Source organism: Amblyraja radiata, chromosome 2 (assembly GCF_010909765.2).
Source record: "Amblyraja radiata isolate CabotCenter1 chromosome 2, sAmbRad1.1.pri, whole genome shotgun sequence".
In the NCBI taxonomy this organism is placed as follows: domain Eukaryota; kingdom Metazoa; phylum Chordata; class Chondrichthyes; order Rajiformes; family Rajidae; genus Amblyraja; species Amblyraja radiata.
In genome coordinates this window covers 148,001,806-148,028,888 of record NC_045957.1, presented here as the reverse complement: position 1 = coordinate 148,028,888, position 27,083 = coordinate 148,001,806, and the positions used below count along the sequence as shown (strand labels likewise).

The 27,083-nt window shown below is 44.8% G+C and overlaps 1 protein-coding gene across 2 annotated transcripts in view; it reads right to left on the bottom strand.

Annotated features, from left to right (window-relative positions):
- LOC116970348 (genetic suppressor element 1-like) overlaps positions 1–27,083 on the bottom strand; it is a 170,355-nt gene that overhangs the window by 26,607 nt on the left and 116,665 nt on the right. For both annotated transcript variants that reach the window (XM_033017021.1, XM_033017016.1), the window contains exons 8-11: positions 25,419–25,674; positions 18,976–19,619; positions 17,599–17,711; positions 4,486–4,747 (exon numbers count right to left, since the gene is read on the bottom strand). In XM_033017021.1, the coding sequence (XP_032872912.1) occupies positions 4,486–4,747; positions 17,599–17,711; positions 18,976–19,619; positions 25,419–25,674 (1,275 nt within the window). The remainder of the gene's footprint in view (positions 1–4,485; positions 4,748–17,598; positions 17,712–18,975; positions 19,620–25,418; positions 25,675–27,083) is intronic.

Genomic DNA, 27,083 nt, shown 5'->3' with positions numbered 1-27,083 from the left:
TAACAGTCATATGGACTGAGTTAATTGTGAAGCCCAGGTAGTCCATGATAGTGGATGGCTTCAACTTAGATTTATCTGGATGTAGGACGAACCCCAGAGTTTCGAGGAGCTGTTTTGTAGCTGATACTGCTGCCACAGCCAATTCCATCGTTTTCCCTACTATCAGAATATCATCCAGATATGCCATGACAATATGTTTTTGTTTTCTTAGTATTGCCATGGCTGGGTTCAATATTTTGGTGAATAATCTTGGGCTGAAGTTAGCCCATAGGGCAATGCTTTGTACCATCCAGATAAATTTTAGGTATCTGCGATGATCCTTGTATATGGGTACTAGATAGTAAGCATCTTTAAGATAAATGCTTGCCATGAAGTGTCCTTTGGAATTCAGTTGTTTGGCAGTAACATATGTCTCCATTTTGAAATGTATATACTTAACAAATTTGTTTAGTGATGTTAAGTCAATGATGATGCGACAGCCACCATCTTTTTTGGTTTTAGTGAATATATTCGATACAAATTCCAAAGGTTCATGTTTGGTCTTTTCGATGACCCCCTTTGGTTAAGCCTCACCAGTTCAGCTTGTCCCTCACGTTTCTCTTTGACGGAGGGAGAAATACCCTTTGGGGCCATTGTTGAACTGGCGGCGTTTTTTCTGACATGAATTGTATTTTATATCCACTAATGCTGTTGAGTATATACTTGTCACTCGTGACCATACCCCATGCTTCTTTAAACAAGTGTAATCTCCCCCCTGTTAATAAAGCACCCTTATTCTCTATATGCTGGTAGGGACCAGACCCACCTACCTCCATGGTTATTGGCGATTCTGTTTCTTCGATTTTCCTGAAGATTTTGTTCTGACGTGCTGGCGATGTTTGGGGGGGGGAGGCGCATTTTCCAGAGAGTCCGCTGCGGGCCCTGATCTAAAAGATCTTTGGGGATAATGTGCGGACCCCAAGCGTTCACCAGTCCCATATTGTGGACGTCGACTGGTGGATGCCGTGGGGTGCTGCCGCTTGGGTATCGGAGGTCTTGGTTTGCTCGTCCCGGGGCCTGCCCTCATTAGGCCGAAGGTTTTTGATGCTTCCTGCATCTCCTTCAGTTTTTTATTGAAATCTTTCCCAAAAGAGTCCGTCTCCGCAGCTGGGGCTTTACACAAGCCAGCAAATTTGGGATTGAGGGCAGGTCTTATGTTTCCCTCCGGAGATTGTTGATCTCAAATTGTGTGGTACACATTAATGCCAGCACATCCTGCTGGCAGGTATCCATCTCCGTGGTCTCCACGGAACGAGCAAATGCTGTGATGGCCGACGTCAGGAGCCTTAGGATCCGCTGTAGCTTGAGTTCTTGGGTCCGGATGTGTGACCCACATGCCCCCAGATTTGGCTGTTGACACTTTTTACTTTGAGGGCCTCACAGTTTTCTGGTGCTGTGTGTTGTTTCAGCACCTCAGCGAGCACCTTTTCCAGTAATGGTTGATGCTGGCCGCCATTCTTGGTTCCAGCGGTGCTCCAGCCCGTGGGGTTGCTACAAGCGGTCCATCACACCCAACAGCTCTTCATGTTCCTGCACCCCTGGCATACTCCCGAATTCGTCCGACTGCCCCTGTTGTAGACCAGCCCAGCCCTGGTCACCAATGCTAGCCTCCAGTAATGAGGGAGCAGAGGGCAGTGTACAGAACACTGTGGAGGGGGTGCCTGACCTCCATCCGCGAGAGCGCTCTTTCTGCGCATCTCGCTGGAGCTGCTCCAATTGCTGTTGGATGCAGCTCAGGCGGCTGTCTCTCCTCCATTTAGGTGGAGACATGTCCCCGTCCGACGAATCGGACGCCACTGGCCGGATGCCTGTTCGGATGGCTAGACATCCAGCCCGCAGTTCAGGCACTAGCGGGACTGGGCTCGGCGCGGTGATGGGGATAGCGGAGCGCCCGGTAATTGTTCCTACCGCCTTCTTCTAGAGCTTTTGTGCCTTGTAGTAGCGAGAGCGCCCCTCAAGCAGCGCGTCTCGCAGGCACCTGCTCCGTGAGCCGCTCCAGCGGCTCAAGTGGCTCTCTCTCCCCCCGTGCGGGTGGAGAGACGTCCCGTCCGACATCGGGAACACCTGCCGGATGCCTCTCGAGTGGCTATGCATCCAGCCCGCTGCTCAGGTACTAGCGGGCTGGCCTCGGCACGGTGTCGGGGAATTACGGAACACCGGGTAACGCTCCTACCGCCTGTTGCTGCCCCCCTCCCCGACGGGAATACGTTCCTCCTTGAACGGGGGACAGTTTTGTTCCAGAGCCTTTTTCTCTGCCTGTAAAAAACACAAGCAGAAAAAGGCTCACCTGTAAAAGAAGTACCTCACGGTACTCACCTGACGGTCCGGTTCATTCTGTAGCGGGAGAGCCTAACTCCCGTGGCAGCCGCTGTTGCACTGCTGGCGTAATGCCGCGCCTGCGCACTGAGCGGGTTCTTCACGTAGTCACTCACGTGACTCCGAAGTAAAATTGTACACACTTCTATCATCTCCTCTGGCAACTCGTTCCAAATTTGTGAGAACGGATTTCACACACACAAAGCTACGCTGATTATCCCAAATCATTCCATGCCTTTCCAAATACATGTAGCTTCTGTCTCTCGGAATCCCCTCCAATAACTTAACCACCACCAATATCATGCCATCGTTTGTCCTTCCAACCTTTCTTAAATAGAGGCACATTTCTTGATTAGTAAACAGGTGCCAGAGGTTATGGGGAGAAGGCAGGAGAATGGGGTTAGGAGGGAGAGATAGATCAGCCATGATTGAACGGCAGAGAATATTTGATGGGCCGAATAGCCTAATTCTGCACCTATCACTTATGATCTTATGAACATTAGCCTCCCTCCTGTCTTCCAGCACCTCATTCCATGGCTATTGATGATGCATATATGTCTATCTTGTGCTCTGCAAATTCTTCCCAAGTTTCCCCACAGTATCCTAGGATACACTGTTTATTTACCTTTATGTGTTTTAAGACCCAGCACGTCCTCTTATGTAATGTAAACTCTCTTCAAGATATTACAATTAATATTCCTGAGTTCCCTAGCATTCATGGATTTCTTCATGATAAATAAAGATCATAAATATTCATTTAACACTTCACCCATTTAGTCATAGTGATACTGTGTGGAAAAACAGGTCCTTCGGCCCAACTTGCCCACACTGCCCAGCTACACTTGACCCACCTGCCCGCTTTTGGTCCATATCCCTCCAAACCTGTCGTACCTATGTACCTGTTTCATCCATGTAACTGTTTCTTAAATGTTGGGATAGTCCCAGCCACAACTACATCCTCTGGCAGCTTGATCCATACACCCACCACCCTTTGTGTGAAAAAGTTACCGCTCAGATTCCTATTAAATCTTTTCCCCTTCACCTTAAACCTATGTCCCCTGGTCCTCGATTCACCTACTCTGGGTAAGAGACTGTGCATCTACCTGATCTATACACCTCTCTATAAGATCACATTTCTTGTGGCTCTACACAGATGCTTTTGTTGCTCTGTACGGGGCTGTATTCCCTCCCTAGTTATTATTTTGCCCTTAATATACCTGTAGATTCTCTTTGGATTCTCCTTTAGCTTATCTGCCAATGCTATCCCCTTGATTTCCCCTTTTAAGTGTATTCCTATAGTCCCTGCACTCCTCAAGGGAGTCACTTGTTTCCAGCTGCCTATGCCTGACAAATGCTTCCCTTTTCTTGTCCAGAGCTTCAATATCTCTTGTCATCCAGGGTTTTGGCTTCCTGCAGCCTTGCCCTTCACTCTAATAGGAACATGCTGGCTGTGAACTGTCACATTTAAAAGCAACCCATTTTCCAGACCCATCTATTTGTCTCCAATCATCCTTTGAAAATTCCTGTCCAATACCAACAAAAGTGGCCTTGCCCCAATTTAAGACTCACCACACATGGGTTCCATTTTAATGGGACCTAATCTTCTTCAGTTGCTCTTTAAATATTTACAAAATACAGCTTTGAGTTTTCCTTGACTCCTTGCTAAATAAAATGTAATACTGAACCCTCTTTTTTAATTTTCTTAGCTTCCCTTTTAAATTTACTCTCTCAATTTTTATACTCATCCAGGATTTTTGATACATTAGATGTTCCCTTTTCCTTTTTTTGCACTTTCCACTCTTGGTGCCATTCAATGTCCTCCGGGTTCATCAACACCGTCCCCTATTTTCTTAGAAATATGTTTATCTTGAATGTCTGGAATGCCTTCCGTTGGTGTGGAACTGATTTGTCTATGTTAATGCTTCCAGCCCACTTCAGGTGCCATGAACCAGTAAAGGAATTAGATGAAATGGAGCAAAGAGATGCTATTCTGGAAAAAATCAGGTTATTCTGTCCCTGAATGAATGCCAAATTTATTCAAAGGTCGGGATCTCGAAATAAGCAGGTTAGCTAACAAAAAGAGATGCTGGTGATGGCCCGTCAGTTCTCATTTCCAGAGTATTCACCTACCTTTCTTCTGTGCAGGGTTCAAGTGCTTTAAGTTGAAGAGTGCAAGAAATTGTTTCTTTTCCTCAAAATCAGATGTCTTGTTCAGTTCACGTGGAGAAAGTTTGAGGTAAGGTAGTTGAGGAGGAAGAGGTTTCTGCTCTAAACCAAGTGGGGAAGGGGAGCGTTCTCTCAGCAGCTGCCGCCGCCTCCTCATCCTCTGCTCTATGACTTCATCTTTTTTGCTCTGGGTGGTGAGACCCATGGCCCCAAGGAGCAACATTTTCTGTGACAAGAAATTATATGTAAAAAGAATAATTTTACATTCTCCAACACTATATGTCTGCAAAGAGTGAACATATATAAATACTGTAAAACCTCTGTCTCACGGCGCGACTCCACCCACGAGTGATCCCGAGTTTAAAACAAATAAAATTTGTGGAAATCACGTAGCATTAACGTAGCGGGGATTTCGGAACTTGTAACGCTAACGGCAGGTACTCGGGAAACTTGTTAACTCGTGAAAATCTTTCAGCATGATGAAAAATGTTCACAAGTCAAATTTACTCTTGAAGTAAAAAATTTAAACTTTTAAACTCGTTGTAAGAACGTAGTAGCCCGTGAGTTTACCGTAGTGACTCGTGAGTCTACCGTGGGAACTCTTTAACTCAGCGGGGCAGGCAGCATCTATAGAGAGAAGGAATGGGTGACGTTTCCAAAATTCTGCTGCGTCTTTGTGTTACTCCAGCACTGTGTGTTCACTTTTTGTCAACTCCATGGGCAATCACGACCAAAGTGTCTGCCCACACAGTCAGTACACTTCTCCTACACTTATCTCCCGTACTAAGTCACCCCAACCCCCCCCCCCCCCCCCCCCCCCTCACCTCCCCTCCCCCCTCCCCTCCACCTTCCCTCCCAACTCCAGTCCCGTCCCGACCCCCTGGGAAACTGAAGGGAGCGACAATCAACTGCCACGGATACAAATAATGTCATACACAAGAAAGGGCAGATGCTGGTTGACAAAAAGTGAACACACAGTGCTGGAGTAACACAAAGACGCAGCAGAATTTTGGAAACCTCATCCCGTCACCCATTCCTTGTCTCCAGAGATGCTGCCTGTCCCGCTGAGTTAAAGAGCGCCTACGGTAGACTCACGAGTCACTACGGTAAACTCACGGGCTACTACGTTCTTACGAGTTTAAAAGTTTACAATTTTTACTTCAAGAGTAAATTGACTCGTGGAAATCTTTCATCATGTTGAAAGATTATCACAAGTTAACAAGATTCCCGAGTACCTGCCGTTAGCGTTACGAGTTCCGACGTTCCCACTACGTTAATTCTACGTGATTACCACGAGTTTGATTTGTTTTAAACTTGGGATCACTCGTGGGTGGACTCGCACCGTGAGACAGGGCCGTAAGTCTGCTGCTCTTGTTATAACTCATGCTGTTCAACCTTTCAACAAGTGGAGATGACAAATAGAGTTCCACAAATGTAAAGCATGCATTTCTACCATGAAATACGTGGAATTCAACCGTGCAATGCATGCAATTTAACCTTGTAAAATGTGCAGTACAACTATGTAATAGAGGCATTGCAGCTGTGTGTTATATCAAATTCAATTCTGTAACATAATAAATTATTCAGCCCTGCATAACTAAGTAAAAGAACAACTTGCCCTGAAGCTTTGTGGCTTGAAATTGTGACAAGTGCCACATAAATGGATGTCTTCCTTCTGTGTTTTAATAATTTCATGGGGAATGTTGGCTCTGTAGGTAACAGTACACCATCAAGGTCTTTCAAGCCTGCCCCACCATTTAATATGATCATGGCTTATCTTTACTGGCCACAATCTCCCCTTGGTTTCATCTTTCTGTGTCCCTCTATTTCTCGATCTATCAAATATTTATTCACTTCTACTTTAAATACTTCAAAGTATTCAGCTTCCACCACCTGCAGGGTCAAAGAATTTCAGATATTCACCACCTTCTGTGAGAATAAATGTGTATGTACCTCAGGATTTCATGCTTGGCCCCTTATCTAGTAGTCCTGTCTCCTTGTTCGAGACACTCCCAGCAGTGACTCTGCCAAGCATCTTTAGGGTCTTATATATATCTTTGAATAAAGTTATTCCTCAAATGACTTTTCTATATGCCAGGAAATATGGGACCATAACTATTTAGTATCTCTTCGTAGGACAATCTACTCATCTTAGGAAAAAAACATGGTGAATCTCCTTTGAACTGTGTTCCATACCACAATATGTTTTTTAGGTAAGGAGACCAGAATGATACAATTCCACATGTGAATACAAAAATGAGAAAGCAAATACCATTCACAGAATAAAATCTATAAATATTTTAACATTGTAATGTTGATTAATGCCCACAATCGACCGAGTAAAAAGATAAATGCTGAAACCTAGTCACTGAAGTTAAAATGAAAATGTCACTCAAAGTACTTCATCCCTGTTTAGACTAAAAAAGAATGGACAAGGAAAGGGATCGTCCTGAGAACGGTACCTCAATGGGGCCAAGAGGACCACTCTTTCCCTAATGAACAGTGGAACAACAGAGCTATGGACCACGTCTTGAGCCGAGTGTGCAGAATCTGTAGGAAGGAACTGCAGATCCTGATTAACATTGACGAGAGACACAAAATGCTGGAGTAACTTAGCCAGTCAGGCAGCATCTCTGGAGCAAAGGAATAGGTGATGTTTCAGGTTGGAACCCTTCTTCTGTACGGAATCTGTCAGAGATGTTCATGGCAATATTTAACTGTGATTGCTACACCCCCCCCCCCCCCTGGATTTAAGCAGTAGCCATCTTCATTAGCATAGAAACGTAGAAAATAGATGCAGGAGTAGGCCATTCGGCCCTTCGAGCCTGCACCACCATTCAATATGATCATGGCTGATCATCCAACTCAGTATCCTGTACCTGCCTTCTCTCCATACCCCCTGATCCCTTTAGCCACAAGGGCCACATCTAACTCCCTCTTAAATATAGCCAATGAACTGGCCTCAACTACCTTCTGAGGCAGAGAATTCCAGAGATTCACCACTCTCTGTGTGAAAATTTTTTTCCTCATCTCGGTCCGAAAAGATTTCCCCCTTATCCTTAAACTGTGACCCCTTGTTCTGGACTTCCCCAACAGCTGGAACAATCTTCCTGCATCTAGCCTGTCCAACCCCTTAAGAATGTTGTAAGTTTCTATAAGATCCCCCCTCAATCTTCTAAATTCTAGCGAGTACAAGCCGAGTCTATCCAGTCTTTCTTCATATGAAAGTCCTGACATCCCAGGAATCAGTCTGGTGAACCTTCTCTGTACTCCCTCTACGACAAGAATGTCTTTCCTCAGATTAGGAGACCAAAACTGTACGCAATACTACAGGTGTGGTCTCACCAAGACCCTGTACAACTGCAGTAGAACCTCCCTGCTCCTATACTCAAATCCTGTACTGAAAAGCATGTACTGAATGCTGCTGTTTGGGTGCAGAATATAAAAACAGTTAACCTTTGTTTTCCCCATTTCAGGCTCATTGTTGGCGCAGTGGTAGAGTTGCTGTCTTACAGCGCTTGCAGCGCCGGAGACCCGGGTACGATCTCCACTATGGTACGATCTCCACTATGGTCCGAGATCTTCGGTTTCCTCCCACACTCCAAAGACGTACAGGTTTGTATGTTGATTGGATTGGTATAAATGTAAATTGCCCCATGTATGTGTAGGATAGTGTTAACGTGCGGGGATTGCTGGTCGGTGCGGATCCAGTGGGCTGAAGGACCTGTTTCCGCGCTGTATCTCTAATACTAAAACAGACCAGGAGGGGAAGCAGGTGTATGAGGGAAATGTGGAGGCGAAGAAAAAGAACGGGTTGGTGCTGTTGATGATCAAAGTTCTCCATTAAGCCTAGTACCTTCCTCTCCCCTTTTCCTGCTTTCATCTCCCCCTGCAATCAGTGTGAAGAAGGCTCTCGACCCTGAAACATCACCTAACCTTGTTTTCCAGGGAAGCTGCCTGATCTGCTGAGTTACTCCAACACTTTGTGTAAGGATTTTTTCATTTCTGGATTAATTGATTTTACTGGATAAATCAATGATAATTGATCCTTGGGACACCAGCATTGTCCAAATACATTCCATTTAGAGCAGAATATATATTTGAGTGACAGTGTGCAGCAGCTGGCATTTCTACATTCTCTGTAATGTCTCAATTAGAGAGGTTGTTCATGTCAAACATGTCATGTGCATAACCCTGAATGTGGTTCATTACTATCCCACTATGCTTCTTCCTTACTTGATCTGTTCTTCCAATAATTATCACGGCTCAAGCGTCGAGTATTTAATTGTCCTATCCATCAGGAATGAAACAATAAAATTCTTACTTGCTGCTTCTTTACAAATACATCAACGCAACAACACAGCAAATAAAAAGAAGGAGATGTCAGGCAAGCTGATTCAGTGCGATGCTTGCAGTATGTGGGAGGTCAAGGACACCGCTAGGTGCCTCTGGCTGCTACAAATGCGAGAAGTGCATCCAGGTAGAGCTCCTGAAGGACCGTGTTGGGGAACTGGAGAAGCAAGTGGATGACCTCCGGTTCGTCCGAGAAACTGAGTCGTTCCTCGACAAGTCCTACAGTACGATTGTTACACCTAAGGTACTGGAAGAGAGAAGGTGGGAGACAGTGAGAAAGGGAGGGAAGCATGGAATGCCAACGTCCCCGGGTGTTATACCTCTTGTGAACAGGTTCACCCACTTAGAAGCTGTCGGGACAGAAGAGGTGTTTACACTGGGCGACGGACTGGCTTGTGATGCGAATAGGGCTGTTGAGCCAAAACCAAAAAGGCCTAAGGGAGGCAATGCCATTGTAGTGGGAGACTCCATTGTGAGAGGTACGGACAGGGGTTTCTGCGGCAACAGACGGGATTCGAGGATGGTGTGCTGCCTTCATGGTGCCAGGATCCAGGATGTCACGGACAGAGTGCAGAAAATCCTCAAGGGCGATGGTGAACATCCGGAAGTGGTAGTGCATGTCGGCACAAACGATGTCGGAAAGAAGGGGATGAATATTCTGCAGCGTGACTTTAGAGAGCTCGGAAAAATGCTGAAAAGCAGGACCTCCAGGGTTGTTATCTCCGGTTTGCTTCCAGTTCCTCGTGCTGGCGAGAGCAGGAACAGGGAGATACGGGACCTGAACGTGTGGCTGAGAAACTGGTGCACGGGGCAGGGATTTAGATTCTTAGATCACTGGGATCTGTTTTGGGGTAAGGGGGAACTGTACAAAAGGGATGGATTGCATCTTAACAGGTGTGGGACCAGCATTCTGGCAGGCAGGTTTGCCACTGCTACACGGGTGGTTTTAAACTGAATAAGGGGGGTGAGGTGTCGAATGGGATAGTGGAGGATGGAGTTAAAGGGAAAGGGTTTCTTAAATGTGTGAGCGTAGAGACAGAGGGGTGTAAAATGAGGGTAGAAGCAATAGGTAGCAAGGTGAAAAGTAAAAGTGGCAGGCAGGCAAATCCAGGGCAAAAATCAAAAAGGGCCACTTTTCAGCATAATAGTATAACGGGTAAGAGTGTTGTAAAAACAAGCCTGAAGGCTTTGTGTCTCAATGCAAGGAGCATTTGTAATAAGGTGGATGAGTTGAATGTGCAGATAGCTATTAATGAATATGATATAGTTGGGATCACGGAGACATGGCTCCAGGGTGACCAAGGCTGGGAGTTGAACATCCAGGGATATTCAATATTCAGGGAGGGATAGACAGAAAGGGAAAGGAGGTGGAGTAGCGTTGCTGGTTAGAGAGCAGATTAACGCAATAGAAAGGAAGGACATTAGCTTTGAGGATGTGGAATCGATATGGGTAGAGCTGCGAAACACTAAGGGGCAGAAAACGCTAGTGGGAGTTGTGTACAGGCCACCTAACAGTAGTAGTGGAGTTGGGGATGGCATCAAACAGGCAATTAGAAATGCGTGCAACAAAGGTAAAACAGTTATAATGGGTGACTTCAATCTACATATAGATTGGGTGAATCAAATTGGCAAGGGTGCTGAGGAAGAGGATTTCCTGGAATGTATGCGGGATAGTTTTCTAAACCAACATGTAGAGGAACCAACGAGAGAGCAGGCTATTCTAGACTGGGTATTGAGTAATGAGGAAGGGTTAGTTAGCAGTCTTGTTGTGCATGGCCCCTTGGGTAAGAGTGACCATAATATGGTTGAGTTCTTCATTAGGATGGAGAGTGACATTATTAATTCAGAAACAATGGTTCTGAACTTAAAGAAAGGTAACTTTGAGGGTATGAGACGTGAATTGGCCAAGATTGACTGGCAATTAATTCTAAAAGGGTTGACGGTGGATATGCAATGGAAGACATTTAAAGACTGCATGGATGAACTACAAAAATTGTTCATCCCAGTTTGGCAAAAGAATAAATCAGGGAAGGTAGTACATCCGTGGATAACAAGGGAAATCAGGGATAGTATCAAAGCGAAGGATGATGCGTATAAATTAGCCAGAAAAAACAGCATACCGGAGGACTGGGAGAAATTCAGAGACCAGCAGAGGAGGACAAAGGGCTTAATTAGGAAAGGAAAAATAGATTATGAAAGAAAACTGGCAGGGAACATAAAAACTGACTGCAAAAGTTTTTATAGATATGTGAAAAGAAAGAGATTAGTTAAAACAAATGTAGGTCCCTTGCAGTCAGAAACAGGTGAGTTGATCATGGGGAACAAGGATATGGCGGACCAATTGAATAACTACTTTGGTTCCGTCTTCACTAAGGAAGACATAAATAATCTGCCGGAAATAGCAGGGGACCGGGGCTCAAATGAGATGGAGGAATTGAGTGAAATCCAGGTTAGCCGGGAAGTGGTGTTAGAGGCCGATAAATCCCCAGGGCCAGATAGGCTGCATCCCAGAGTACTTAAGGAAGTAGCCCCAGAAATAGTGGATGCATTAGTGATAATTTTTCAAAACTCTTTAGATTCGCGAGTAGTTCCTGAGGATTGGAGGGTAGCTAATGTAACACGACTTTTTAAAAAGGGAGGGAGAGAGAAAACGGGGAATTACAGACCAGTTAGTCTAACGTCGGTAGTGGGGAAACTGCTAGAATCAGTTATTAAAGATGGGATAGCAGCACATTTGGAAAGTGGACATTGTCAGCATGGATTTATGAAGGGTAAATCATGTCTGACGAATCTTATAGAATTTTTCGAGGATGTAACTAGTAGAGTGGATAAGGGAGAACCAGTGGATGTGTTATATCTGGACTTTCAGAAGGCTTTCGACAAGGTCCCACATAAGAGATTAGTATACAAACTTAAAGCACACGGTATTGGGGGTTCAGTATTGATGTGGATAGAGAACTGGCTGGCAGACAGGAAGCAAAGAGTAGGAGTAAACGGGTCCTTTTCACAGTGGCAGGCAGTGACTAGTGGGGTACCGCAAGGCTCAGTTCTGGGACCCCAGCTATTTACGATATATATTAATGATTTGGATGAGGGAATTGAATGCAACATCTCCAAGTTTGCGGATGACACGAAGCTGGGGGGCAGTGTTAGCTGTGAGGAGGATGCTAGGAGGCTGCAAGGAGACTTGGATACGCTGGGTGAGTGGGCAAATGCATGGCAGATGCAGTATAATGTGGATAAATGTGAGGTTATCCACTTTGGTGGCAAAAACAGGAAAGTAGACTATTATCTGAATGGTGGCCGATTAGGAAAGGGGGAGATGCAACGAGACCTGGGTGTCATGGTACACCAGTCATTAAAAGTAGGCATGCAGGTGCAGCAGGCAGTGAAGAAGGTGAATGGTATGTTAGCATTCATAGCAAAAGGATTTGAGTATAGGAGCAGGGAGGTTCTACTGCAGTTGTACAGGGTCTTGATGAGACCACACCTGGAGTATTGCGTACAGTTTTGGTCTCCTAATCTGAGGAAAGACATTCTTGCCATAGAGGGAGTACAGAGAAGGTTCACCAGGCTGATTCCTGTGATGTCAGGACTTTAATATGAAGAAAGACTGGATAGACTCGGTTTGTACTCGCTAGAATTTAGAAGATTGAGGGGGGATCTTATAGAAACTTACAAAATTCTTAAGGGGTTGGACAGGCTAGATGCAGGAAGATTGTTCCCGATGTTGGGGAAGTCCAGAACAAGGGGTCACAGTTTAAGGATAAGGGGGAAATCTTTTAGGACCGAGATGAGGAAAACCTTTTTCACACAGAGAGTGGTGAATCTCTGGAATTCTCTGCCTCAGAAGGTAGTTGAGGCCAGTTCATTGGCTATATTTAAGAGGGAGTTAGATGTGGCCCTTGTTGCTAAAGGGATCAGGGGGTATGGAGAGAAGGCAGGTACAGGATACTGAGTTGGATGATCAGCCATGATCATATTGAATGACGGTGCAGGCTCGAAGGGCCGAATGGCCTACTCCTGCACCTATTTTCTATGTTTCTAAATGTATACAATAATCAACGATACAATAAATGATCAACAATTTTAGGTAACCAGGCCATAATAGTGCAAACCAAAATACATAGTGCAACCTTAACAAAGTTGATGTAAGCTCATTGCAGAGGAAGGTTGGGGTTAGGGTTATGCAGTGGTTCAAGAAGCCTGTGGTTGATGCAAAAACTCCTTGAACATGGAGGCCGTGGTTCTCAGGCTCCTGTACCTCCTTCCGAATGGCAGCAACGTGACGCGTGTGTAATCAGGGATTTGTGGGTCTTTGATGATATTAGCTGCCTTTTTGGGACAGCGCTTCTTCCAGATATCTTCACAGTGGGGAGGTCAACATCCAAGATGTCTTCCACTTTCTGCAGCCACCTCCTGCACTACCTGCACTTGTTTCCTATTTGTGTTTTGCACCAATGTCTTCCTTTGGGACAGTCTTTTTTTCATTTTATTGTCTTGCAGAATGTAGGTGTAATTTATGCTTATTGTGCTGTCTGAGTCTATGTCCCTGTGATGCTGTTGCAAGCAAGACTTTAATTGTACCTGTACTTCACCGTACTTGTTCATATGACCAAAGACTCGACTTAACTATTGAAATTGGAAGGAATAGTTGAGAAACATTCTGTCAAAAGTGGTAGTTTCTATAAGAAATGATGGCACCAATTGCACGCAGCTATTGTGAGCTGAGGAAATTGCAGTTTCTAGTTGATCAGTGCTGCCTCACTGCCTGATCAATATTTGCATGCATCATCGCAGCTGCATTTGTTGCAGTCGTGATGAAGCACCATCGATGATGAATAGCAGTGAAAGGGATTCAAGTTTTTAAACAATGCTAAGATCTGGAGAGTGTAGCTGCCTTGAGGAGAATATATTTTGTGTAGAGGCCGTTACTGTTTAGGCAAAGCATCACTCATCGTTAAATATGGAGACATTGCGATTAACCTTTTAAGTGATTGAGTTAGGGATTTATCAGTGCAGTACCAGGTATTTTTATGTATCAACCAATTTTTTCCAACTTTCCCAATGGGTTTATAGATTAATTGGCCTCTGTAAATTGTCTGTAATGTATAGTAAGTGGATGTGAAAGTGTAATGACATACTGTAGAACGATTTGGAATGGAGGATTGATGGTCCGTGTGGACTCGGTGGGCAGAAGGGGCCTGTTTCCATGCTGAATCTATTCATTAATCTACAATTGGTGTATTATGCTGGTGTTAATAATTTGAGTGATGAATGAAACACTTGGTTTGCACATGGGACATTGAAGTAGAAGACTCTAATGCAAACTGGTTTTCTGTGAGGACCTCTGATAAGCCCTGAAAACAGTGCTTCCGTTCCTTCGTTCAGCTAAAAGTTGAGGATGTTGATGTTCAACTGCAACCTTTCTCATCCAACTCCTATTGCATCTGCTGGTCTTCTTCTGCGCCTCTTAGACTTCAGGCTTCATGTCACCATGCTCGCTTCTTCCAGCTCCTGTCTACAGCTGCAAGGCTAGGTAGGCATCATGCAACAACCCACGACGATCTCGGCACCTAGCTGGCATGCACTGTACACTTCTCTCCCTCCCCCCCCCCCCCCCCCCCCCGGAACTCATAATGGCAATGGAATCTCTTCTATATGTACATCAGGTCAATACCCCGAGGAAAGTCTGGTGACTGAAAATGGCCAGCAGTATTACCTCCTTTGGAATGAAGGGATCATGGGTGCTACTAGACAATAGACAATAGACAATAGGTGCAGGAGTAGGCCATTTGGCCCTTTGAGCCAGCACCACCATTCACTGTGATCATGGCTGATCATCCACAATCAGTACCCAGTTCCTGCCTTCTCCCCATATCCCCTGACTCCCCAATTTTTAAGAGCCCTATCTAGCTCTCTCTTGAAAGCATCCAGAGAACCTGAGGATAGGTGATTGTGAGTGGGATATTTGTTATACTGATTGTATTGGGAAGGGTGATGGGTTGTATATATGACTAAGATACTGTATAGTATATGAGGGATTTTTCTTTTCTTTTTCTTTTTTTCTTTTTTGTATGGCTTTGTAAATATTTGATTAGTGTATAAATGTAAATAATTTGGTGTACATATAGTGGCTGGTGTACATATGGTGTACATATAGCTGCTAAATTTGTATAAGATAATTACAAGCAGTTGAATAAGGGGTGGGAATTAATAAACTTTGGCTTTTTCCTGCTCCTTTTCGGACACATACGATTTCATTTATTTATAGATATTGTTTATGACACTTTATAAATATTCTTGTTTTGTTTTATGTATGCTGTTTCACACTTGCTTTTTATTCTTTTATTCTGTTCGAAATAAAGAATAAAACAAATAAATAAATAAATAAACCTGCCTCCACCGCCCTATGAGGCAGAGAATTCCACGGAAATCTACTAGGAACCATGACATTGACCATTCTCCACATGAGGGTCCACGATCAGTAGCCTGAAGCTACTCATTGAACACTTTCATTGAAATAATCACAATCATTAATGGGATGCCTTCTGGACACATGTGCACACTCAATAGTTGTCGGTACTCATAGGGTGCCAGCGAGGCTAGTAGATTCCAGTGGCCATGATGCCATCTTCTTACTGAAACCAATCGGTACTCAGTGTAGCAATTCAAGGATACCTCACTGTTGCTATAGTGAATAGTCACTTAAGAAAAATGGCAGTGGTTTGTTGGATCATGCAGGTGCTTATGAAATTGATATCCAACATCTTCTTGAGCTCCACAATAGAAGTATTCCAGGCATGGGAACACTCCATTGAATGCCACATATCTCCTCAATGACGCCTTAAAATCCTGCGCCAGATAATGAACTGGTCATCAGATAGGTTCAGGCAGAATATTGTGAAGATTCCGTCAAAGGCTCTTTGTGAATGGTCATGTCTTTGCCTCCTCTCCTGAGGGTCATAATCCTCCAGTGATGGTGTGTTACTGACAATGTCAGGACTGAGGCAACCATGTGTACCTCAGCAGCTATATGTTGAATAACACCCTCAATGTCGGTGGCACCGTACTCTGTTGACTATTAACCCTGTCCCACGGTGCGAGTTCATTCCAAGAGCTCTCCTGAGTTAAAAAAAAATTCTAACTTGTGGTAAGCACGGAGAATGAACGTCGCGGGTATGTCGGAGCTCGGAGACGTCTCCTGGCGCTAACGGCAGGTACTCGAGTAGACTCGCTAACGGCAGGTAAGCACGGGAAGACTCGTGAAGATTTTTCAACGTGTTGAAAAATGTCCATGAGAGCCCCGAGTACTGACGAGTGGCCATTACTGTAAATCTCCGAGTTCAAATCAGGGCAAACTCAGGAGAACTCGTGGAATGAACTCGTACCGTGGGACAGGGGTTTAAGGAAGATGTCTGAGCAGAGTGCAATCAATTCTGGAGCTGCCCAGCCAGGTCACTCAGTGTCAGCATGACTTCCCTTGAAATAACAAGCAAAGGCAGAACTTAACACCATGTGCTCCTGGATTGATTAAGACAGTTTCATGTCAGTTTAGGCCGAAACATGCCATTCATGAATAATTGCATCAAGAGGTGTGCATCTGATACTGGGAAATGTCAGGCATGCTGACTAAACGGTGACCAAAAAATTGTCATCAAATTTACACAGAAATTATTGCAAATTTACTCAATGCTGGATGAAAATTATTTCAGATTACATGGCATTTAAAATGAATGTGTAGAATGAGTACAATGCATTTCAATGAATCAAACTACCACAACCAGAGAGCAGCACTGAACTACTATCTACCTCTTTGGTGACGCTCGGACTACCCTTGGTCAGACTTTAAAGGTACACAAAATTGCTGGGGAAACTCAGCGGGTGCAGCAGCATCTATGGAGCGAAGGAAATAGGCGACGTTTCGGGCCGAAACCCTTCTTCAGACTGACTTTACTGGCTTTACCTTGTACTAAACATTATTCCCTTATCATGTGTAAATGCACAGTGAATGGCTTGATTGTAATAATGTATTGTCTTTCTACTGACTGGATAGCATGCAACAAAAGATTTTCACTGTGTCTTCGTTAAACAAACGAAACCATTTTTTAAAAAGAAAATAGGTGCAGGAGTAGGCCATTTGGCCCTTTGAGCCTGCACCGCCATTCAATATGATCATGGCTGATCATCCAACTCAGTATCCTGTACCTGCCTTCTTTCCATATCCCCTGACCCCCACAAGGGCCACATCTAACTCCCTCTTAAATATAGCCAATGAACTGGCCTCAACTACATTCTGTGGCAGAGAATTCCACAGATTCACCACTCTCTGTGATTCCAGAGATTCACCACTCTCTGTGATTCCAGAGATTCACCACTCTCTGTGGAAATATTGAATGGGGAGCTAAGGTCTATAATTCAGGGCAATGCCAACATTGAAAAGACCAGGAATGCAGTAGATGACTCGGAGTCTAAATCTCATGTTGATTATGGGAGGTAGTAATACTTGAGAAATCTTAGATGAATGATGTGATCCTAATCTCAGGAAAGAAGTTCACAGCAGCAAAATTAAAAAAAACAGAGTTGGAGAGAAATTATATTGTTATGTGTGAAAAAAAAAATTCTGAACTCGGTTCTAAAAGCTTCGATGTCAATATCTGGACAAACGTCCGAAAAGCATCTTGATTTGCATGGTGACCTCAGATTTGGGTTAAGTGCACCTACCCTAGGAGCATCATCTAGCTTGAGAGGAGGCCGATCAGCCAGTCTGCGAATCCGGTTTCTGATTTCACCGTTGCAGAATGCTTCATCTGAAGAGCTACAGCCAGACAGCTCTTCTGGAAAATGAAAATCAAGAAAGAATAAGGTTGATCACAAAACAAATGCAAATCATCAAGAGAAAAACATATGTTCTCAATCTCCATCGCAATATTTCTGCATCAAGTTTTAAAAGGTGCAAATTAACAGCCATCAACACTAAAGTCTTTTAAATTCATTCACTTCACTTCGACAAAAAAAAATCTTATGTCCCACTCATGACTCGGATAAATCAGCATTTTAACTCAGCGGGACAGGCAGCATCTCTGGAGAGAAGGAATGGGTGACGTTTCGGGACGAGACCCTTCTGCAGCCTCATACTGGGTGACTTCCATAGTCTACAAGGATGATCCTGAGCTCCCACTTTAATCCTCCTTCCCACACTTACTGTGATCTCTCCTACATTGCTCCACCAATCCCCAGCATGAGTTTGAGGGGCAGCACCTCATCTTCCTCTTAGTAGGTTGCAATACTTATGGTTCAAGTTGAAGTTAGCAACAGTGGGGAATCACTACTCTGTTTCTGTTTCTGCTGTTATTCTGTTTTAATGTGTCTTTTGTTTCCTCTTCCCTGTCTAATTGCTGGTTTGTAAAGTGATTCTTAGTTTAACAACTATGGTTTGGACCCTTTCGTAGTCATTCCCTCTGTCTCTCTCCACTCCTCTCTCCCTTTCTCTGCAGTTTAAAAGTACCTTCTTTCCTTGATTTGAAATTGAATTTTATTTCTCTCCGCAATGATGCGACTTGATCTACAGTTTTTATTTTGGATTTGCAGTTTTATTTGCTCCGGCATATCATAGGTCAAAACATAGTGGCTTCAACCCTCACTTCACTGATATTTCAGAAATTATCCGAGACATACACGTGCTCCATTATTTTCATTCCAGTGTGTACTACTTGCAAAAAACACTGACATATTTGCCAGGGCGGACAAGGGCAGCAGGTGCATAGAAATGTCACAGCCTGCAGGTTTTCCTACAAACTATTCACCATCCTGAAGTGGAAATATCATCCTATTCCTTCACAGAATCTGAATCGTACAAACTCCCCAACTAATAGAACTCTGGGCGTATCCAGAAGGACTAGAGTAGTTCAAGGAGGCAACCAAGGACGAAGGCACATATTCACGCTGCTTCAGGTCACTAAGATGTCTACTTTATCTAAATTTGAGAGAAATACAAGACATCAATTATCATTGACAAAGACCTTTGTAGATGTAGGAATGGGCTGCATACTAAATTAATGTTTACATATAAGATGTTTAAAATCAGAAACAATGTCATACCATTCATCCTGGCCTCTTTTTGTTTATTTTCTGCCATATCTAACTTGCTGACAACAGGCAGCTGAAGTGGAAGCTCCTCATTGTACACACTGCTGGTAGTGGCATCATTGCTATAAAGAATAAACATTTTGGGCACTGGAGAACTCTTGTTGTTTTTCAGACTCAAATCAGTTGCTCCAGAGGTGAAGGACAGGTCCAAGCATTCTTTCTGCAACTCTTCGAGATGTCTACTGGGAATTTGGCATTGCAAATCTTTGATGGATTGATGACTGGAGCTCTGGTTCCTCAGGTGTGGTGGCATACCTGTTCTTAAACTTGGTATTCCAGACTTCTTGCTTTCATTCATATCTTTGTCAGTGCAAGATTTAAGAAGTTCTGCGTTAAAGTGCTCTCCAGTGGTCTTTTTTGAAGCATCAAGCCTCACATTACTATTGAGAAGTTTCTCTGGCTCTTTTGGTGCATCATGGTTGAGTTTAGAGCAATTAGTGCTGTAGTTAAGTGCTTGAGCTGGTTGAAGTGCATGGGCAGAAATGAAGGGCCTTAGCAAAGGGGAGGTCTCCTTCAAAGGGTATTGTGGTGAGATGAGAGGTGGGGGAGCTCCTATGTGTAGTGGCTGGTGCTGATTTTCATCTGCCAGGAAAACTCTGTGGAGAAAAATATATATATTTGGTGAAACAAATGGCAATATGATTGCATATTGCTCAATGAAAGCTCAGCCTTCATCAGATTATTTTAAATCAAAAATCCATGTAACTTTTATTGATTAGCTTGACTCTTTGTTGGCCCAGTAATTATATTCAGAATGAAGTTTTGAGCCACTTCAAGGGTTACTTTAAATCTGCTACATAAATAACTTTAAGTAATTAATCGCTCCCGAACCATGCGGAAAATTAATAGGGGAGAATCACAATTGTGTTGGTGTATTCACAATGGCTAATCTTAAATGCTGGCATTTTCTTGGAAGTTAAACAAGATGAGGCAGCTTAATGTGGAAGAATGGATACAAGATCGGAAATCAAAGTTGTGCTCTGTAGATATACAATCGATTTTTTTCTACTACTGCAGTTTAAAAGATTGGCCACCTAAGTCAGAATGACAAATAAATGGGGGAAAAAAACATTGATTCTAAAAATAATAACCTTACATATAAAGAAAAAGAACAAAAAAGACCCCAAATTGTCAGCAATTGCATGAAATATAATTTCATCAACGTCTGATTCTTGAAAACAACCAATTGATTTATTTCATAGTCAAACACCATCATTTCACGATAAATAAAAAGTAACCCGAGGGTATTCTTCTTATTGAACTAAAAGCAATGACTGAATTACTGTTTGGGGTGACATAAGAATAACATTTTGAAATCAGTCTATTTTACATAGAGAATCATTTAGTGTTTGAATCTGTGATAAGTGTTATAAAGGTCACCTGTACTTCACTAGAGATAAATAATTCTGTAATGTATGAACCAAGATTGGCTCTGAAAATAAGATTAATTCATCAGATAAGAATTAGGATTAAGGTGCACTGGTGAAAATAGACAAGACTAAAGGGCCTGTCCCACCTGGGCGTCATTACATGGTGCGTGGTGACGTAGGCAGTGACGTGCGGTCTCGCGCAGCGCCCCAGGATTTCAGGATGTACAAAATCTTCGCGCGCCATCTGCGTTACGCGCAAATGACGCCCAAGTGGGACAGCCCTTAACTTTATAGACACAAAATGCTGAAGTAACTCAGTGGGACAGGCAGCATCTCTGGAGAGAAACGTCACCCATTCCTTCTATCCAGAGATGCTGCCTGTCCCACTGAGTTACTCCAGCATTTTATGTCTATTTTTGGTTTAAACCCTCAGCATAGGAGCACCGCAAGGCTGCGCACTCTCTCCTCTCCTCACTCTACACCAACGACTGCACCTCCACTGACTCCTCCGTCAAGCTTCTCAAGTTTGCGGATGACACAACCCTGATTGGACCAATCCAGAATGGGGAGGAATCTTCCTACAGACAGGAAGTGACACAGCTGGCGTCCTGGTGCCGTAGCAACAACCTAGAGCTCAATGCTCTTAAGACAGTGGAATTGATTGTAGACTTTAGGAGAGCTCCCCCTCCCCTCACCCCACTCACCATCAACAACACCACAGTCACATCTGTGGAGTCATTTAAGTTCCTGGGAACCATCATCTCCAAGGACCTTAAGTGGGGGGCTACCATCGACTCCACAGTCAAAAAGGCACAACAGAGGAAGTAATTCCTGTGGCAGCTGAGGAAGCACAATCTGCCACAAGATCATCTCTGACCCCTCTCACCCTGGCCACAAACTCTTTGAATCACTTCCCTCTGGAAGGCGACTCCGGATTGTCAAAGCTGCCACAGCCAGACATAAAAACAGTTTTTATCCACGAGTAGTTGCTCAACTCAACAGCCAAAAATCTGTAGCCTCCTCTTGATCTGGTATTTTGTTGGTTCCCATGCTTGATCAATGGTGTTTTATTATTATTAATGTTTAGTGTTTTCTGAGTCATTCGTAACTGTCACTGTATGTCATGTTGTTACTTGTGGGCGGAGCACCAAGGCAAATTCCTTGTATGTGAATACTTGGCCAATAAACTTACTTACTTACTTACTTAAACCAACATCTGCAGTTCCTTCCTACACAAGACTAACTTTATCTTATAAAACTCTTTATATAAACAGCAAGTTAATACTTAAAATTGGTAAATTCAGTTTATACTGTTGAGTTGTAAGTTACCCAATGATGTATTTCCGGTGGCGCTGGTGCTAGCTGCCTCCACCTTCAGTCCGGTATCTTTCTTGTTTTTTTTGTTATGTTGAAAAGGGTTTTCTGTGTTTTATTAAATGTCTTTATGTGGGGGAAGAGGGTATGGTAAGGGGGATACAGTCCTTCAGTCTCTTCCTGGAGAGGATGCGACTATTATTCGAGTCGCGTCCTCGCCCCCCCCCCCCGCGGCCTACCTACTGGATTGGCACGGCCTTTCCTGCCAGGACCGACCAGAGCTCCAGCAGCAGCAGCGCAGTGTTGGAACATCGCGGGGCGGGCGATGCCTTACCGGGGATCATTGTTTGGAGCCCCGGAGTGCTGGGCCTGCTGCACCGACATCGCGGAGCTGTGGTTCGTGGAGCTCCCAACGCGGGCGACGCTGACCAACATCGCGGAGTCCTGCGACTCCGCCCGGCTCGGCCTGTGGACTCGGGAGCCGCAGACTCCAGTGGGAGGTGGCTGATCTGGAGGTCCGGGCCGCTGAGGATGTTCTCCGTCGGGGTTCGGCGTCGGTGTTCCATCAGCACGGCGTGAGGGCCTGAGCATCGGGCCACCCGTGGCGGCGACTGCGGGTGATCGGGAGGCCCCAACCACGGGTGAACATCTGGGAAGACCGGCGGGGAGGCGGGCTGGACTTTGGTTCCTTCCTCAATTTTGGTGCCACTGTGTTGTGTTGTGGTTTATGTTGTGTCGTGGACTTCTGTGTTTGTGCTTTCCCCCCCAATTTTAATGTTTTATTTATTTATTATTTATTTATATGTTACTTGACTGTTAGGAAAATTCATTTTGTTGTCTCTAATATGAGATAATGACAATAAATTGAATACAATACAATACGATGAGATGTTGTTCCTCCATTTGCATGTGAGCTCATTCTGGCAATTGAGGAGGCCAAGGTAAGAAAGATCGGTATGGGAGGAGTTAAAATGGTTAGCAACCTGGACATTCAGCAGGCCTTAGTGCCAGAGCACAAGGTAGCAGTGAAATGGTCGCCTAATCTACACCTGGTTTCGCCAATGTTAAGGAGGCCACACCGGGTGCACCAAATGCAATAGGTGAGGTTTAAGACGCTTGGAACCTTTGTCTCACCTGGAAGAGCTTCTGGGGTCCCAGGAAGGAGGTGAGGGAGAAGGTGTAGGGACTTGTCTAAACATTGATGAACTTTGATGAAGTACGGTGAAGTTTTGTAACTTTGTTGGTGCCAGTAATGTGGTGACACTGGTGTACTGCCGAGGTCTGCTGTGTGATTTTACCGGGTTGCATGGTAAACAGAGCATTTCACTGCACCTAGGCACATGTGACAATAAAGTATCATTCACTCATTAACTCATTGACACACATCAACGTTGTACCTGTTGTCGTCTCATCCACCCTGGGAAAAAGACTGTGACCATTTGTCTTATCCAGGTTTCATGCTGCCAAGCCTCTGACTGACTGCTTCCTGATTGTCCAGAATTTGTGTAGGGAGGAAATGCAGATGCTAGTTTAAACTGCAGGGAATTATAAAAACTGCACTGCGCAGCGCATTACAAACGCCCAACTGCCCTCCTTGGATGACATATACATATACAAGGCCCGATGCTTGCGCAGGGCCATAAATATCAAGAAGGACACATCCCACCCTGCCAACCACCTTTTTACTCTGCTACCCTCGGGGAGGCGACTCAGGTCTCTGTAGGCTCGCACCGGTAGACTAAAAAATAGTTTCTACCCATGTGCGGTAAAAGAGCTTAACTCCAACAGTGAACACTGGGAAGCAAGAAGTAACTTCGAGGAATACCGCTAAATTCTTTTAAACTTTTTAAAAAATGTATCTATTATTTTACTATTAACTGTACATATGTGTATTGGTTGTCGTGTTGTATTTCTTTTAACGGAGGAGAAGCAAATGGAATTTCGTTGCTCAGTTTTGTGCAATGACAATAAACATATTCTATTCTATTCTATTCTATTCTATTCTAAACTGAAGATAGACACAAAATGCTGGAATAACTCAGTGGGACAGGCTGCATCTCTGCCTAAAAGGAATGGGTGACGTTTCGGGTCGAGCCCTCTTCAGACCTGAAACATCACCCATTCCTACCCAGAGATGCTGCCTGTCCCGTTGAGTTACTCCAGAATTTTGTGTCTATGTCCAGAATTTGTCTTAAGTTCACACATATAATGCTTTTGAATGGTGATTCAAACTACGGAATAGTTTTAGTGCAGCTCTAAACTAAGTGATCCATTTCAAACAGTAACATACCAATGTTGGCGTGACATCACTTTGTCCAATGTTGCTATGTCGTTCGTACATTCATTATAGCAAGTGCTATTGGCTTCAGTGACACCTTGACAGCAACGTTTGATCAAGTGCTGTCCTGCTTGAGAGGTGTGAGTGAGGTTGGTGGTGGTTGTGATGGAGGCAGTCATAGTGGGGGAAAGAGACTGAGGAAGAGAGTTTGGGCAAGAGCATATCTGTTATCCATCTGTAAGCTTTGAGTTTGTGAAGGTTTTATTAAGTGTATAAGAGTCCAAACATGCAAGTCCAGGCAGCAGATCCAAGTCTCTAATCGTCTTGGACTTCTTCGGCATTGGACAAAGACCTTGCTTGCTCTTTGAAGACATTGTGGAAGCTGGGTTGTGATGGACAGCCCATGTTAAAATAAATCACCTACAGGCGGGTGTGACCAAGATGGCGGCGCTGCCTTAGCAGCTGCGGCTCGCCTGCAGTTTGTCTGCTTTTTTTCTTTTTTGTATTGTTCTTTTTTCCTGTTTTAGCTCATTTTTGGTTTATTGTGTATGTGTGTGGGTGGGGGGGAGAAACATGTTTTTGGTCTCTTATTTCGGGGGGATGCGACTTCTCTTGTCGTATCCCCCGTCTCCGCCTGCGCCAAGGCCTAATAGCGGAGCTGGTGGCCTCGGAGCTGGAGCAGCGGCAGCGGCGAACCGAGCTCGGAGCGGGCAGCGGCAGTGGCGACCCGACCTCGGAGCGGGCAGCGGCAACGGCGACCCGACCTCGGAGCGGGCAGCGGCAGCGGTGACCTGACCTCGGAGCGGGCAGCGGCAGCGGCGACCCGACCTCGGAGCGGGCAGCGGCAGCGGTGACCTGACCTCGGAGCGGGCAGCGACTACGGCAGTGGTGACCCGAACTCGGAGCGGACAGAGGCAGCTGTGACCCGACCTCGGAGGATCGGCCACAGGCCCGGTGGACTCGGCCGCGGGCCCAGTGGACGACATCGTCGGGAACTCGCAGGTTGGTGACCTGTTCTCCGGAGCTCCCGCGACAACAGCTGCGTCCTCTGGACTGGAGGGTGGCTTCGACCACCCTGGGCCGCGGAGTTGAACCGGCCCGTTCGCGGTGCTTGGATTCAGCCGCGGGACTGACATTACTTACCATCACCCGGCGGGGTCACAACATCCGAAGCCTGGATCGCCTCGGCGCAGAGGGAGAATAAGAAGGGAAGAGACAAAGACTTAAGACTTTTGCCTTCCATCACAGTGAGGAGTATTCACCTCACTGTGGTGGATGTTAATTTGTGTTTATTGTGTGTTTTTGCCATTTTTTACTATATGTAGAACTGCAAGGCAACAAAATTTCGCTCAGACCGCAAGGTCTGAATGACAATAAAGGCTACGTTGACTTTGACTTTGAAAGGAAGTAATTCTCAACACCCAGTTACTCACCTACTCCTGTCCTGTTCTTGTTCTGAAAACAGGTCCCCTTGTTCTCTACGATGGTGATGCTGATGAAAGTCCACACCATGTCCAGAGTGTTCATCCATCCTCTGCTGCTGATGGTTGTGATGCCGCCCATACTTCTCCTCCGAGGCTGAAGAGCATGAGGGAGCATTTGAGGGAACATTAAATAGGGAACAGTGACCAGGTAACGTTATAGGTTCCAGGGGCACTGTTCGAACTTTTCCTTTCCCCGGAGATGGCTCTGCAATGAAACGATCACCACATTACAACTCGAGGTGACTGATGAATAATGGGTTACCATAGAGTCATACATTATGGAAACAGGCCTTTCAGCTCAACTCCTCCATGCCAACCAAAAGGCCCCAGATAAAGAAGTTCCATTTGCCCATGTATGCTCCATATCCTTCTAAACCTTTCCTAACCATGTGCCTGTCCAATTGTCTCTTAAATGTTGATACAAAGAGCTGGAGTAACTCAGTGGGTCAAGCAGCATCTCTAGAGAACATGAAGAGGTGATGTTTTGGATCGGGACCCTTTTTCAGGTGTTTTTTTTAAACTACCATCTACGTTTCCTTTCATCTCCTCTTTTAAATGCTATTATACCTGCCTTAACTACTTTCTCTGCCAGCTAGTTTCAAACGCCCACCTGTGTGAAAACGTAACCCCTCATTAAATCTTTCCCCTTTCAGCTTAAACCAATGCTCTCGTTCATGATTATAGACCAGTTGGCCTGACATCGGTGGTGGGGAAGATGCTGGAGTCAATTATAAAAGATGAAATAGTGGCACATTTGGATAGCAGTAACAGGATCGGTCCGAGTCAGCATGGATTTACGAAGGGGAAATCATGCTTGACAAATCTTCTGGAATTATTTGAGGATGTGACAAATAAAATGGACATGGGCGAGCCAGTGGATGTAGTGTACCTGGACTTGCAGAAAGCCTTTGATAAGGCCCCATGCAGAAGATTAGTGGGCAAAACTAGAGCACATGGTATTGGGGATAGGGTATTCACATGGATAGAGAAGTGGTTGGCAGACAGGAAACAAAGAGTAGGGATTAACGGGCCCCTTTCAGAATGGCAGGCAGTGACTAGTGTATTACCGCAAGGCTCGGTGCTGGGGCTCCAGCTATTTAAAATATACATTAGATTTAGATGAAGGAAGTAAAAGTAACATTTGCAAATTTGCAGATGACACAAAGCTGGGTGGAAGTGTGAACTGTGAAGAGGATGCTATGAGAATGCAGGATGATTGGACAGGTTGGATAAGTGGGCAGACGCATGGCAGATGTAGTATAATATGGATAAATGTGAGGTTATCCACTTTGGTGGCAAGAACGGGAAGGCAGATTATTATCTGAATTGTGTCAGGTTAGGAAAAGGGGAAGTACAACGAGACCTGGGTGTCCTTGTACATCAGTCACTGAAAGTAAGCAAGGTACACAAAATTGCTGGGGAAACTCAGCGGGTGCAGCAGCATCTATGGTGCGAAGGAAATAGGCGACGTTTCGGGCCGAAACCTCGCCTAGAAGGGTTTCGGCCCGAAACGTTGCCTATCTCCTTCGCTCCATAGATGCTGCTGCACCCGCTGAGTTTCTCCAGCAATTTTGTGTACCTTCGATATTCCAGCATCTGCAGTTCCCTTTTGAA